This window comes from Echiichthys vipera (genome assembly GCF_963691815.1).
Source record: "Echiichthys vipera genome assembly, chromosome: 16".
In the NCBI taxonomy this organism is placed as follows: domain Eukaryota; kingdom Metazoa; phylum Chordata; class Actinopteri; order Perciformes; family Trachinidae; genus Echiichthys; species Echiichthys vipera.
Window position 1 is genome coordinate 6,114,563 of NC_139841.1, and position 16,663 is coordinate 6,131,225.

The following is a 16,663-nucleotide window of genomic DNA, read 5'->3' on the forward strand; positions in this document are numbered from 1 at the left end:
GGAGATGAGGGATAAGAGAGTGAGGAGGAAGGAGAGAGGAGGTAAAAAGGAAGAAGAAGAGGGAAAAGGTTAAAATGGAAGAACAATATGGGAGAGGGAAAGAAGAGATTGGATGGAGAAGGTGAAACAATGGAGGAAAAGGAAGGAAAGAAAAGGAATGAGCTAAAAAGAGAAATTTGATTCCACGCAGCTTTATAAAGGCTCCTGGGGAGGAGGAAGGGAGTATCCCTTGGTATGAAAGGAGGAGAAGAGGAGAGGAGGAGGGAGGAAGGTAAGAAGAAGTAAGGAGGAGTCAAAGGGTTCAATGGGAGGAGGAGAGAAAGGCAGGAGTGAGGGAGAGGAGTGAAGAAGAGGAGTTAAAGAAGGGAGGAACTGAGGAATTTCAGGAAGCAGAAAAATTCCTGGCACAGAGACATAAACAAAATTCTAACTCCAGTCCACAGGGATTCAATCACTTAAAACTCTTAAATATGTCTGCTCTCACTATGTGAAGGTCAGAGGTCAAGTCAGGAAATCTGTGTGTGTTTACACCGAAGTCTGTATAAAAAATGGACATAGCCTTTTCCGTACTCTCAACTTGATCCAAGTCTCCATCTTGTCAGACGTTGACCCCGCCTCATTTCCTCTGACCAAAAAAGGGCATGTATGTGACGTTGGGGGGAGGGAGATACGTCCATCTAGCTGTTGTATACCTCAGAGGAAAATAAAAACTAGCCTGGTACAAAAAAAATGACCCCCCCCCCCCCCCCCCCCCTTAGTGATGTCATGGAGATATGACCTAAACAAACAGACTGGAATGTTTTTTGTCCCAGGCCTTAAACAGGGTTAATTATGCTGTGAAAACGGCCTGTTTAACATGGGGGTCAATGAGAAACTGCTCTGTTATGAAACCTGCCCCTAGTAGACACTCAGAGAACTGCAGAGATCCTGATTGGATCAACCAGGAAGTGGCTTTGGTTGGGGCTTGGGATAGCTCAACAACCAGGCTTCATTCTGCCCACCTCCACCCACACTCCACTTCTTTGCCTATTTTTGGATTAGCCAGGAGTTAGGTGCAGTCAGGCACTACCAAGATGGCGACAGCCAGAGCCTCCCACACAGAGCTTCCTACACAGAGCTTCACAATGGCTCAGAAACCTGCTGTATGTCACAGAGACTACAGCCGTGTTTTATACAGGCATGGATCTTTCCTGATGGTGGATAAAGGAAAGGTCATTAATATCTCGTCCTCTGGGGAACAGGAATGGGACAGCACAGCATTGGGCCACAAAGATAACAGTTACATAACAATAGCATTAACATTTATTAGTTCTCCTAAAATATGATTTAAAAAAAAAAAATTAAATTGTATAAAATTGTGGAATGCTCCTGGTATTTTGTCTTAACTTTGTACACAATAACACCAAAGGTGACCATATTACCATAGTTTAATGAAGTTAAATGTACTCCTCTGTTCCTCCCTCTCTTTATCCGTCTCTCTGTCCCTCAGACCGGCAGAAGCCCAGCTATCAGCTGGCCTCAGCTCTCCTCAGCACTCCCACAACAGTCCGAACCCCGTCCAGCCTGCAGGATCTTTGCCAGGTCAGCATAATGAAGAAAAGGTTGACTCCACTACATAGTTATCAAACCCGTGGTATCCTCTCAACTCATCACATGCACAGAGCAGTTCACTTCAGCCAAAGAATCATTTTTTTTACTTATCTGGCTGACAAGGAGGGACATTTGAATAAAGAAATGCACACTAATGTCATGCTTGCTGTTAAAAGAAGAGCTAAAAAATAAGCTTAAAGCTGGAAAAAATGTGGACAGTTGAACTTAGTTTTCTTTCTATTGTGGGGGTTTGAAAAAGTAAACAATGTATTTCAATAACTTTTCCAGTCTGTGCATCACCTACTGTAGTTTAGCTGGTTGTCAGATTCAGCATGATATTACATACAGAAACCAGCGCTGAACCAGCTGCTGGTGTTACAACACAGCTCTCTTTACACACCTGTGTTGTGGGGAAATATGATCTGACTACTGCTGATGTCACTTGTTCTATCAGCAGTATCTATTGCTGCATTCCTAAGCACTGGGACATGGGACTCCTACCTGGAGATTACGAGCTCCGACTTCAAAGCGTTCCACACCATTTAAGTCGAACGTAGCCAGAAAACATGGACGACCGCCATCAAATACGCTAATAACATATTGTCCAGCAGTGGATAACACTGGTTGACATTAGAGCGGTATTCAGCTAAAACATCTTCATCAAAGGATCTGGAGCCGTATATGTAAAAACTCTACATATGGATATAACATGGGACTGGGTACAAAATTACAAAGGGCCTTCAGTTTTGCTGTGACACTTGAGATTTAGATTTTTATTTCATCAAAATGAAACATACGTATAAGAGTCTGCAAACTAATGTAACCTTTGATATATATATATATATATATGCTAAGAGATTATAACTCATATTTTCATGCCAGAATGTTCAAAACAAGTTAAAATTGCAGTATCTAATATAACACTACCTACAGGGAAGTAACGTTTATAGCCTGTTCTTTGACATTTTCTCTCTCACAAATTGTGTTGTCACGGGTGCTGCCATTGTTCTCCGACTTGTCTTGGTTGGTTGAGCTCCCCCAAGTTCGCGAGTTGGAGGTTCCACTAATACACAAGTATTCCAGTGCACTTTTCCGAGTTGGCGGTCTGAAAGTTCCAACCTCCCATGGCACTGGAACATAGCATTAAGCCCTGTTCAGACCAAGATTTGCAATAAGACAAGTTGAAACTTGAGACTACTTGAAACAGTCAGGTCTGCAACGTTCTGAAACCGACCAGTTCACACCAGTGAGATGAGGCAAGATGTTGTATCATCTCCATACCAAAGCTTCCATTCTAACTTTTCAGGCTTTTCTTCGTAGCTGGATATAATTTGTAGCATTATAAAATATAAATGGGGACAGAGATAGTAAAATAGTTGCAAAAATACTGTTTTATTTTCGGATTCACTTCTTTGTTCTGGATTACAGCGCTCGCTCTCCTTAGTCATTGTATTCCTCGCTCGACCCTTTCTCTCTCCTCCTTTTCAACCAGCTGACCGTTTGTCAGTGACTTGACCAGCAGACTTTGCTAAGACTAAATTGGCTGTTGAAACAGGGGACGAGTGTTACGTTCTTAAACCAGCTGCTGGTGATTTGATGGGCTGAATCGCAGGCGCCAACATCAGCCGGTTTGAGTCCAGACGAGACGGGTCAGTTCAACCCGCTGCACCTCTCACCTGCAACGTTCTAAAACAGTTTTGTTTCGTTGCGAATCTTTGGTCTGAACTGGGTTTTATGATTATCATCAATGATATTCCGAACTGTACCCTACATTAACTTGGACATATTTTATATATAAGTTAGTGGTCATGTTCAGAGTGTCAGTGTCTTTTTTCCTTTTGTAATCACATTGTTTTCCTCTCCTCCCAGCAGCATAGGCTGATTAAAACAATGCCCTGCCTCACTGTTTCAAGCTATGGCAGATATAATAAAACTGAGAATTAAAACTGACAATCGCATTAGGCCATGGATAAAAGGCTTGAAATTTGATAGATTGGGGTCAACCTGTCATTATCTGGGACTGCTCTCAGGTCACGTGGCCTAGTTTGTATTTTTTGGACCCATGGAATTATTCTTTGGTTTTGGGATTCTTAAATCAGGGGTTCATGATAAATGCTTTTCCTAGCACTGTTACTCCTTTCTGACCCTTCCTTACATTCTGATCTTAGACCCAGGCTCCTCCCACACACCTGTTACACGCAGGGAGCGACAGAGGAACGGTGAACGGCAGCGAGCCCACAGCACCTCCACCTTGGCAGCCTCTGTTGGCCTGCCCTGCCCCCTCTCCCCACCTCGGACTCATGACAGAGACAGTGCTGAATGGCATGCTGATGAAAGGCTGAGTCAGGCCAACCTGGACGCCATCACCTTCCCAGGCATCTTGCAACCCAGCACAGGTGATAGTGATGGCAGTAACACTACTGGCTACAACGAAACCCTGGTGATGGACAGACAGACAAGACACAGTTTGAGTGACGCCAGCATATTAGAAGACACTGCAATGGACATGTATAGAGAAAGAGCTTTTAGTTTAGAGATGAGAGGAGAGCACTCTGCAGAAAATGCCAAAAGAGTTTCGCCAGTGATGCAAACATCCCTGCCCCTTCCACCAATCAGAAAGGGGAGCGGGAGCATCACATCATTTCCTACCCCATCCTCTCATCTGTCCATTCCCCGGCACCTGTCCTCTCTGCGAATCTCTGAGTCCAGCCTCTTTAGCTCCATTGACCTGCAGCCACCACACGAATCCTCTACAGGCTTACCGCAGGAGGACTTTGACGAGGTCTTCCTCCAAAATCCTGCCTCTCCATCACCTCCTCCGCCAGTCAAAGAGACAAGCATCTTGGAGGACTTCCCTCCTCCCCCTTCACCTCCTCCTCCTCCCCATAAGTTGGAGCATGAAGCTGAACACCAGACTGTGGAAAGGTTTGTTGATATTTAATATAATATTTAATATTTTCAAATTTAAACCTAAATCGAAGCATTATCAGTTTGGATAATTTTTTTATTTTTTTTCTACTGGCTGTTTCTCTTTTTCCATTTCTCTGTTTTCAGTCCAAGCGTGGAGTTCTCAAACAACTCCATCATTCCCACCAGAGAGTTATCCCTCAATGCCCTTCCAGTGTCCGCTTCCTCCTCCATCTTTCTTTCACCTGTGCCCATCCTCCTTCCTTCCCTAAAGCCACAGCCCTCCATTGTCACCTCCATCACCACGTCCACCAAAACTGAGGAGAGCCTAGGTCTTGAGTACCAGCCCCTACCCAAGAGGGAAAAGACATCTGAGGAGCTGCGAGTGGAGGTGCTGGCCCGACAGCTGGTAAGTACCTAGTTCTACTAAATGACTGTAATTTTGTCCACATCAAACTCGACCTTTGTTGTTAACCCTAGTTGTGATTCTACCATAGTTGCAGCACCTCGTTCTAACTCTACCTTTGCCATAGTATCAAGTTCTGACTCTACCTTTTATCTTAGTATCTAGTTCTGACTACCTTTGTCACTGTATCTAGCTCTGACTCTACCTTTGTTGTAGTATCTAGTTCTGACTCTACCTTTGTTGTAGTATCTAGTTCTGACTCTAACTTTTATCTCAGTATCTAGCTCTGACTCTACCTTTGTTGTAGTATCTAGCTCTGACTCTAACTTTTATCTCAGTATCTAGCTCTGACTCTACCTTTGTTGTAGTATCTAGCTCTGACTCTACCTTTTATCTTAGTATCTAGTTCTGACTCTACCTTTTATCTTAGTATCTAGTTCTAGTTGTTGTACCTATTTCTGACTCTACCTTTGTCACTGTATCTAGTTCTGACTCTACCTTTTATCTTAGTATCTAGTTCTGACTCTACCTTTTATCATAGCATCTAGTTCTAGCTGTTGTACCTATTTCTGACTTTGTCTTTGTCCCTTGCTCTAACTCTACCTTTGCTGTTGTACCTAGTTCTGACTCTACCTTTGCTGTTGTACCTAGTTCTGACTCTACCTTTGCTGTTGTACCTAGTTCTGACTCTACCTTTGTCTTTGTCCCTTGCTCTGACTCTACCTTTGCTGTTGTACCTAGTTCTGACTCTATCTTTGTTGTTGTACCTAGTTCTGCCTCTACCTTTGTCTTTGTCCCTTGCTCTGACTCTACCTTTGCTGTTTTACCTAGTTCGGACTCTACCTTTGCTGTTGTACCTAATTCTGACTCTATCTTTGTTGCTGTACCTAGTTCTGACTCTATCTTTGTTGTTGTACCAAGTTCTGACTCTACCTTTGTCTTTGTCCCTTGCTCTGACTCTACCTTTGCTGTTTTACCTAGTTCTGACTCTACCTTTGCTGTTGTACCCAATTCTGACTCTATCTTTGTTGCTGTACCTAGTTCTGACCCTATCTTTGTTGTTGTACCTAGTTCTGACTCTAGCTTTGTCTTTGTCCCTTGCTCTGACTCTACCTTTGCTGTTTTACCTAGTTCTGACTCTACCTTTGCTGTTGTACCTAATTCTGACTCTATCTTTGTTGTTGTATCTAGTTCTGACTCTACCTTTGTCTTTGTTCCTAGTTCTGACTCTACCTTTGTTGTTGTAACTATTTCTGACTCTGCCCTTGTCTTTGTTCCTAGTTCTGAGTCTACCTTTCTCACTGTGCCTTGTTCTGACTCCAACTACCTCTGTCATCATACCTTTTTCCAACTATACATTTGTTGTACATAGTTAGATTTTTTTCTTTTTCATTGGTGATGCAGGTGTTGCAGGACCGCTCTCTTGCTCCCCTCCTGGACACATGGGGGAGTAAATCCACCGTGGAGCTTATGGAGGAGATCTTTCCAAATAGCAGATTGGTTGGTAAATCACCATGGCAACGCAGGGGCAGTAGCAGATTGGACAGCAGGTAATTCTGTCATGTGTTGCCTTTAAATTTTGTTAAACATTTTCAGTAGTATTTTTAATTCACTAATGCCTGGTATATGATATGACGTGGTTTATGATAGACACCGACAGCCTCTTCAAGGTCCCCCCCGTGCTGTCCGTGTACACATTTTTTTTCTAATTATGCAGACACGGATGGGCGGAGAGCATTAGTATCATCAAATTGCTCTTTTTGTTATGAATATTTCCATTAATTTACTTGTTAAACAAACCTTCAAACAGCTTCTTCAATGAAATAGTCATTGCACTCCTGGTTTAACCACGCTGGTTTGTTTGTGATGTAGAGAGGAATATCCCAAGTTCATCCACACAACTCTGTGGTAATTACTACTGCTATCAATCTCTCGACCTACGTAGTTAGCAAGAACAACAGGATGGTAGATTTCAAACAGAAAGTGAATTACAACAATATAATAAACAGAACACAGACCAATGTTTAATGCTGGAGGAGGATCACATAAAATTCCCATTGAAGTACTATGTGTAACATAAGGATAAAGACCTCCATGCTGAGTGTGTTTATTCAGCAATGAGACCAAAATTGCAGAAAATGACTTTATGTAATTGAAGCATAACATTGGGGGGAAAAGGACTTCCTGTAAACGAACATTTGTCATTCTCGTTGTGTTTGCTGACAGCGTCCTTCTCCTGTCTGCTGCTGACACAGAGAAGAAACAGCACAAACCTGCTGTCTCTGTATGTTGTAGCTTTTAAAGTCAGTGACATCTTAAATGTGTTTTGGTTTATTGGTGAACATGATGTTCGGGGAAGGAATGTTTCCTCAGTGAAACAACGGCAAACAACCATGACTTTAAAGGCATCATGTCTCTACAGTCCATCCATACACCAGTCAAGCCGGCTACAGGAAGATCGTGTTTTTGCTTTGATCTTTGACCTCGATGAATCATCCTTCAGCTACTCTCTTTGTAATGTTGCCTCCATCAGTGCGTTTGCATGCACACCACTAACCAGAAAATGGTCTTTCCCCGGTTAAGGGAATAATCGGATTATTGAAGTTCCCCTCGTATACATGAAAGGGGTTTGAATATGAAAATAATGGGAGAAACTCGACCTCCGGTACAGTAGGTGGCGCTCCGCCAACATACAGCTGGTCAGAATAGGGCTTTATTTTCCAGATCACCTTTGTCAAAATCACAAGCAGGGGTTAAACGGCCGACTTTTGGACAGAATTATGACAGAAAAGAGTCTTCTTGCTAGTGACGTTACTCCTCGGTTTATTTTTTTCATGTTGCTTTCGGCGTTGTTTCTTCCTGGTTTATTCTATTTCAAGGTCAAAAGCCACCGCAGTTTACGTGCAAGAGAACTCTTACTAAAGGAGTTTTCTAGGTCTGTTAAGCGGGGTACGGTGTTTACATGGTGTTTGAGAAACAGGAGTATGTCCTTAACTCGATTACAATTGGGTTCTTAAACTGCATGTAAACACATTTGGATGTTTTTTTTCTCTTTTCTTTTGCTACTGTTGTCGTTTCTGCCAATGAGTGTCTGCTCAGGGTATTTCCAGAAACTACGATAAATTTTGGTTCCGAAAATAAAATTAGACACAGAGGTGATGAAGCAATTTATACTGTATTAGTTTTGTGGCTTTGTTCCACTGTTCCACTGGTTGTTGTTCAACCAAGGAAACCGTCTCAATGAACACAACACATTTGAATTGCTTGAGGTCTGGCACCAGCTTAGAGTGTTGATGTAACATGAAAAATATGATTTCCAGTTAACTGAGTGTTAAAGTTGAGACAGAGTTGGCATTGTCAGCGAGAACAGGAGAGACCAGACAAACCTGATCAACAAATCTCAACAGCAGAGTATGGAGAGACCAACCACAGTGACTGTTCATCAAACTTCACTTCATAGGTGGATCATAGACTGGGGATTAATAAAAAAAAACACACGGCTGGTCTGAAAGGCTGAAGTCTCAGTTCAGAGGAGAGATGTGACATGATGTTCTTACCACAACAACAGATGAATGTTTGTTCTTCCTGATATATATCAGTGTGACAGACAGACGGATGGCTTCCTGTGGTCTAAACAGCTGAACAGCGCTGACACCTAGTGGCCAGAGTCGAAGTGAATGGACATGTAAAATAAAGCCTCAATATGAACTTTCACTTTCCCTGTGAACTTCTGATAATAGACTGTTTTTGCTAATGTTCTTTAGAAAAAGAAAAGTCTGGATGTTTTAGCAGCTGTATTTGTGGGACTCTGAATGCGTTTTTAAACGTACAGTATTGTGAATACAAGTAGTCACACTCACAACAATATTAAACAATTAATAGTAGTCCTATGACAATTCAATTTAGACCAGTTGAGGAATCTTAAAATTAGAAAGATTTTTAGTACTTGACCACGAAGGTTGAATATGGAGAATGAGCAGAACGCTGCCATCTAGTGTCTCAAGATCGTAGTCGCAACAACAAAAAACTGAGGCTCTGATCAGCTGCAGGATTGGCAAACTCCATTTCACCCAGTGCCAGCCTACAGTAGCTGCACCCAACACCAGACAACCCTGGCAACCAGCAACGCCCAATGCTATTGGCTGCTACCATAGAAGCAGAACGGACAGAAAGTTATTGTCAAACTCGTAAAAAGATTTTTTAAATATTAGTTCAGACTAAATATATTTTTTTATGGAAAAGCAATACTTTCACTGTGGGTGTATTTTTTTTTTAAATATAGCTTTTAATAAAGATTCTACATATTCAACCTGAATATAACTGAATAGTACTGGTGGTGTTGACCAGCGAGGGTAGTAACACTTCATCAAGTAGTCGACTAATAATGCACACTCACTAGTAATTAGAATGAAACACAATCAAGATGTTACATAAAAATAAGATCCTTTATTTCTATAGCTGTCCTTTTAGTACTATTTTTGCATGTTTTTGCTGGGGTGGTTGGCTGTCAGGTGAAGAGCCATTTTCAACCGTTGAAAGGCAGATTTGTATAAATATGATGAGAAAGGTCACCTGTTTAAGTGAGCAGTGCCTCTTTAAATAATGTTGTTCCCTTTTTAGGATCCAAGATGACTTCTGTGATGCCACGCCGACGGATCGAGGGAAGGAGACGGATCTGGATGAGGATGAGAAAGACCTCAACACCAGGAAGGTAACAAACAGATTTCTCATGAAGATCTTTACTCAAATTATTATTAAAACTTGAACTTTTGTTTTTTTTAATATAAGCATCCAAAGAATCCCCTAGTTTGAATAAAACATCCCAGCAGTAACAGGTGAAGCTCTCTCTCTCTCTGGGTATCCTTGTGTTTCAGGTGGAGCTGTGTGAGGCCCTGAGGCGCAGCGTGGCAGCTCTGCGGCAGGAAAAGGAGGCGCTGTGCGAGGAGCAGAGATGCCACCAGGCACTTGGGGCGAGCATCGAAACTCTGGTGCAGGAACGACTCAAAACCAACGAGAGGGACAAGTACAGCATGTTCATCGGTACGACATCTGACTGTCACTGAAAAGAAACAGTATAACAAAGAGTTAATATTAAGTGACCACAGCTCAGACAGTTCTTCGGTGATGGTCCTGTGTCAGAAACTGAGTTGTTGACCTGGTTGTCTTCAGGGGATCTGGAGAAAATCGTGAACCTGCTGCTGTCTCTGTGCAGCCGGCTGTCGAGGATCAACAGATCTCTGCTGGCTCTGGAGAGAGAGGAGCTGACGCAGGAGGACGCAGCCGACGAGAGGGTGAGGCAGGATCTAACACTGTCACCTGTGGGCCTTTTTACCCGCCCATCTATCTGCCACTGTGTCTGCACACGACTCATGAGTTTTAGGTCTCCTGTGACTTAAAACTACAATAACAATAGAATAAAACTGCAGGTTTTTGATCCCGTGCAAATCTGCTACAATTGTAAAATATGAAGTGTTCTAGGTTTTTTTGAATAGTAATTCAGAGGTCCTGTATATTACTCCCATGTTATTAACTAGAGATCTGATAACAGTTTGGAGCTTCATCAAGATAAAACCATGTATAAACAGAAAAACTGTGGGTTGCAGTGCTGCACTGTTGCCACAAAGTGGAGCTCAGGCAACAGGTATCTGCATTATGGGAAGGAACATTTAAACCAGGAAACTCCACTGGAGCAAAGATGTGAGGTGTTAAGGATAAAGTCAACATGTATAATCTCAGTTCATGTCATGTGGTTTGGAAAGCAGTGATGGGGCAGATTGCCACGGTAACAACTTGGTGACGTGAGCAGGTTGACAACCTAAAGCTAATAGCTGTAAGTGTTCCTAATAATGAGTGATGCTATCAGACTGGCTTTGTCTGCTGTTGAGGTACAGTTTTATAGGAGTTGTGTCAGTTAGGATTTACTGTAGTTCCCCTGAGTTATGGGCTTTAGCTCCAGCTAGCCTTGTCAGCTACATACTTGCTGTTCCTACGTCGTGGAGGGAAAAGCATGTTTAGTTTGTCTTGAGCGTGGCACCGGAGGAAAGGTTAAATCTTCTATCCAGATACAGGCCATTTCATAGCTCGATAATGATATACATCACGATGTAGTCTTCTGGTAATTCAATTAATAAATCGTTTACATGAAATAACCACAAGGTAAGTCTATTTACGTTTACACATGTGTGAATTAAATACGCCACCATTGAAAGATTACTATTGAGTATTTTCTTATTTTATTAAGAACGTTAGTGAAAACTATAAACTGAGTTACTATGTGCTTGTTATTATCAATTTAGATGGCATAATTGTGTATCTCAGTATATGATTTCATCACAGTACGAGTCCACTGAAAGACATTAGATAATTCAACATTCATATTGAATTATCGCCCAGCCCTAGGAAAGGTCATGCTGCACCAAAATCCTCTGTACGGTGGCCCAATTGGGATATTTCACACTCAGCTTGTCAGGCTCAGTGTAACAATCTCAAACATGGCTCCGCGTTCTTCAGGTCAAGTTCAAGCTCAACTTTGTCAGTGTGACCGTAGGCCTTCATTTTGATCTCAGCTTCACACCTGTAACACTCGGTGACTGCATCTTGCACCGTTGTGATGCTATCGCAGTAACCAAACCTGTCCACAGACAGACATATTAAAGTTTTAAGAAGACTTCCGTCTAGTTAATTGTCTTTTAAGTTCCTATCCATCAAAGAGTGAGTTAAAACAACGGTGTTTGATCATATGACCCACTTATGAAAGAGCTTGTTGCCTTATTTGCTGAGTATTTCAATCTGTGTGTCGTTTCATTCTAATCAGGAACTTTCAACTTCTGAGTCAGGCTTGTAGTAAGGACAAAAGTGTTATAGGAACGTGTGTGTGTGTGTGTGTGTGTGTGTGTGTGTGTGTGTGTGTGTGTGTGTGTGTGTGTGTGTGTGTGTGTGTGTGTGTGTGTGTGTGTGTGTGTGTGTGTGTGTGTGTGTGTGTGTGTGTGTGTGTGTGTGTGTGTGTGTGTTTGCGTGTGTGTGTGTGTGTGTGTGTTTGCATGTGTGTGAATTTAAGAGGGTAACATACAAGGGACGGACTGGAATTAGAGAGGTGAATTTGTTTCAATAAAGTTTACAAAAGAGCAAAAGAAAAAGTGTCCGTGAACGTGACAAGATGGAGGCTCTGAAAGAACAGGCTCACCTGCAGTTACATCTTACTGCCACAGAGGCCGCTACAAACAATGTATCTCAAATCTTATGGATTATGACTTTAAAACCTGTCAAAGTTCTCAAATCCTCTTCCGTCCGAGACCACATTTTGCCATGATGACACACACACACACACACACAAACACACACACTCTGTAGCTGAAAACAACAGCAGCTGGTAATAAAAAAGCTTGTGTGTAAGCTGATAAATGTCTTCTTGTTGTTGTTGTCTCCTCCTGTTTAGGACTCCCTCCATCACAAACGCTCTCTGCTCCTCGGTCAAACCGAAGATGCCCTGGAGCTGAAGGAGAACCTGGACCGGCGGCAGCGTGTGGTCCACTCCATCCTGTCCGGCTACCTCACCGAACCGCAACTCCAGGACTACCGCCGCTTCGTCAGCACCAAACCCTGCCTTCTGATTCGTCAGCGGCAACTCGACGACCTCATACGGCAGGGGGAGGAGCAGCTGACGCGACTGGCTGAGAGCCTACCCCAGGAGCTGGCGGAGGCTCATGGTTGGTCGAGAGGGTGTCCGTTCTCATCATCAAGCCCCACCCTCTCCTCTTCTCCTTTTCCATCGCTGCTCCAACACTCTGTTATTCCAGTCAGGTCCACCACTGTGACGTCGCTGTGATGGCAGTGAAGGATGGGAAATGAAGAGGAGGCAATTGGCTCCCTAAAACACTCTGAGCTGGAGTGATGCTCCAGCATGAAGGAAGAGTGGGCCTGCAACAGGCTCTGTTCACACTGAAACTATGCAGACTTCACACATGAAGAAGAAAAACCTTTAATGTGCCTCGTTCTATTTACACGTGACTGTACGTTCCACCTCTGTTCACCTCAACATCAGCAACCCGTGCTGTGCGGAGTAAACCCACTGCTGCCAACATTTCCCTGCTCTGCTCTAAAGCTGATTTCTGATCAGTTGTTTTCAGGTTGGAGGTTGATCGTCAGATACATCAAAGTAGAGATGCAACCGATCCATTTTTTTCCGATCCGACACCGATACCAATCCGATCCTCCTGGTGAATGAATGAAGCTTGTACCTGTCCATGTGAGTGAAGGCATCAGACCTGACATAAACATTTAGCCTTGTTAAAACTAAAGGTATCAATTTAACACAGATAAAAATGTACTTAATATTATTTATTAACAAAGTGGACATTAGCAGCAAAAAAGAAATAAATAGCACTTCCATTTAAAGTGCACTGCAAACACATATTTTAAAGTGTAATATAAAATATAGCAGCTGCCTGAACCCAAACAAACAATGACTTAATTAACTTGCTGTGTAGGATTTTTAATAATAAAGAAATGACTGGATCAGAATGCTGGATCTGCCTCATTCATCCGAGATCTGATCCAGCTGATTAGTCAATATCAGAGGATCCGGTATTGGATCGGTGCATCTCTACGTCAAAGGACAACTCCAGTGTTATGGGTCATTTCAGTGCTGAATAATGAAGGTGCCAAAAACTGCAGTTCGAGGGGGCTCCAAAAGTCAGTCAGTCCCCACAGACCCCTGTGTTAAAACCCCCAACTTTACAGCAGAAATAAACACCGTACAGCCTGGTACAAAAAACAGTTTTGGTGTCCATAGCTAATTTCTAATAATTTCCTAATAACTGTATGGGGTGAATTTGTTTTACTCACCCCTTTAAATTCTATTAAAGGCTTAAAGTTCATCATAGTTAAGGGCGTGGGTGACAGGTGACTGGAGAGCGTAGGCTTCTTTCGGCCCGCCTCAGCTCCATCCACACTTCACCTCTTTGCCCATTTTTGGATTAGCTGAAAGTTAGACGGAGTCACCAACATCGATCTTCACAACGGCACTTCAGAAACTTATGAGTTACGTCACAGAGAGTAACTACATCCACATTTGGTCATTTCGTGCAGTTAACTCTTATCGTGTCCAAAATACTTCATATTTTTGCTTTCATATATACATATTCTAGATATCCCTCTCAGAAACGACGAGAGCGGCGATTCAAAGCTGTAAATGCAAAGTTCCGCTTCGATTTATGTTACCTTCTCCAGATGGATTAGAAAGCAGAAATATGACAGAGGACACCTCAGATTAGGGCGGCACATTCAACAACAACAGGAGTACTGTTCACCTGAAGACACCAGAGGGATGTAATGAGACTCACGGTACCTCTGGTGCAATCGGCAGCCTGAGCTGGGAGAAAAAGGATAAAGATTTCATTTTAAACATCGATGAAAATCCTCAATCACTCTGGAATTGTCCTTTAACAACCCTGACGGTGCATTCAGGAACCTCCAACATTCAGACGTTGCTCCGGGAACTCTTTATTTCCAACAACGAGAAGAATCGAGCAGGTGTTTTTATCTCCCAAAGACTAAAATACTATCATCTTTAGAATAAGATAACATTTTGTCACCTTGTCAAACTTATGACAGGACCAGCTCATCTTTCGCACATGTACAGTGCGCTTACGGAAATGAATTTGCACCAAAATTGGACAGACACCGTTTTAATTTTACGGCCACAAAAAGAAAGTGAGTACACAGATCCTAAAGGGGAAGTGTTGTCAGCACTGTCACATTAAAGTGTAACACTACTACTGTCATTGCTGTCTGTATGTCTGGAGCTTGTAGCACTTTTTTACTGTGGCAGCCTGACTGCTGTCTGCTGCAGAATTTACACTGAATGAAGAACATTGTTGTACCTGTGCCTCTTTGAAGGTGTGATGAAACCTTTGATGTAAAAAAAAATGGAGATCTTTAGATTCCAAAGAATTTGTTTGCAGACATCAACTTGGCTTAATTTTGGATTTGATGTTTTTTTTTGGTCCTAAAATATATTATTTTTTCTTCCCCTTGTTAAAAGTCCCAACAACAACAATTCAACTGCAACGATGATTTTAACTTCCAAATATGAGTCACATATTTAGTCTATAAAATGTCAATAATGACAAATGCCACAGGTTATTGTACCAAAAGATATTTAATTTATAATGATATGAAACACATAAAAAAGCAACAATCATCTAATTCATCAGCCGTGAGAGGGATACAGGCTGTACATTGTAGCAAAGCAATAAGAAACTACAATTCTTCATTGAATCTCTGCTTGGAGTTTTTAATCAGGAAAGTATCAGCTCTGCCTGTTTCTGTTACTGAGATCACTCATAAAACGTTTGAACCCTCCAGAAGATGAAGCCTAACCATAGACTGTATAAATAATGGAATTAGCATACCTGTCTGGGTCCATTCCCTCAACTTGATCCAATCGTCCTCGCATACGGGAGTCACCATCTTGTCAGACTTTGACTCATTTCCTCTTACCAAAAAAGGGCATGTATGTGACGTTGGGGGGAGGGAGATACGTCCATCTGGCTGACGTTTACTCAAGAGGCCACGTCCCTAATTATTCATAAACTTTAACCTCCAATAAAATAAAAACTAGCCTGGTACAAAAAAATGTACCCCCTCAGTGTTGTCATGGAGATATGACCTAAACATACAGACTATAATGTTTTTTGTCCCAGACCTTAAACAGGTTTAATGATGCTGTGAAAACGGCCTGTTTAACATGGGGGACAATGAGAAACTGATCTATTATGAAACCTACCCCTAGTGGACACTCAGAGAACTGCAGTCTTTGGCACTTTCTGATTGGATCAAGCAGGAAGTCGCAGTGGCGAGGACTTGAGACTAACCCTAAACGCTTTTTTAAAGGAGCACTCCAGTACTTTAGTACTTCATTCCATAGAGTCGGGGGCTTGAGAGAAACGGATTTAACAAGACGATTAAAATCCAAGCAGAAGAAACGTACATTTCCTGACTTTTTGTCCCAAGTTTGAGTGACACCCTAAAAACAATGGATCCTACACTAATGCAACTTGATCGCATCTTTTATAAGACCTCTCCAACCTGATAAAGGCAACATCTTTGAAACTCCACACCTCTAGTTTATAATGCAACCCTTCTGTGATAAATGTGAAGGCCAATCAGAGATAACCCTGATGACATCATCGGCGCCACAGTAGACATTATACAGTTGTTTCCACGGGCTGTGGAGCTTTGTGTAAAGTTGACTGATTGCCCCTTTAATCCTATTTAAACTGTCCTCTTATGGATTAATAATTGCTGGAATCAGGGAATATATTTTCTTCTGTCATGAAAAGTTAAATAATTGTTTGCTTTTTTGGCACAACCAGGAAGTTGTGTTTTTGGTTGAAATCTTAAATGTTGCTGAGACGAGGTTAAACACATAGGAAAAGGAAAAAAAAGTACAAAAGTCAAGAAAATACAACATTAAAACAATGAAATAGTAACAAATTACAAATGTAAAATGTTGCACCATCTTTTTTTCTCTTACTATTTTAAGTCACAATCACAAAATGTCAATTCTCCAAGTTGTAAAATAATTTGCTTCATGTGAGAGTACACTGTCCTCTCCGGGCTCCCGTAGTTTTCCACAGAACACGTTCTCCGCTCTCCTGTCTGTCAATGCAGCATCAGGTTTATATTTGAGTCACATCAGTTTGTGGGGACTCCAAATGGCCTAAAGAATCAATATTTATTGTTTAATTAAGCGCAGCA

The 16,663-nt window shown here is 42.0% G+C and overlaps 1 protein-coding gene across 3 annotated transcripts in view; it reads left to right on the forward strand.

The window, feature by feature from the left end:
- Positions 1 to 16,663, forward strand: part of shroom3 (shroom family member 3) — an 82,160-nt gene that overhangs the window by 65,247 nt on the left and 250 nt on the right. For all 3 annotated transcript variants that reach the window (XM_083929749.1, XM_083929750.1, XM_083929751.1), the window contains 8 exons: positions 1,490 to 1,581; positions 3,759 to 4,515; positions 4,645 to 4,906; positions 6,308 to 6,453; positions 9,524 to 9,614; positions 9,778 to 9,943; positions 10,073 to 10,194; positions 12,339 to 16,663. The exon at positions 12,339 to 16,663 is cut by the window's right edge and continues 250 nt beyond it. In XM_083929749.1, coding sequence (XP_083785875.1) covers positions 1,490 to 1,581; positions 3,759 to 4,515; positions 4,645 to 4,906; positions 6,308 to 6,453; positions 9,524 to 9,614; positions 9,778 to 9,943; positions 10,073 to 10,194; positions 12,339 to 12,728 — 2,026 coding nt within the window. In that variant the 3' untranslated portion in view covers positions 12,729 to 16,663. The remainder of the gene's footprint in view (positions 1 to 1,489; positions 1,582 to 3,758; positions 4,516 to 4,644; positions 4,907 to 6,307; positions 6,454 to 9,523; positions 9,615 to 9,777; positions 9,944 to 10,072; positions 10,195 to 12,338) is intronic.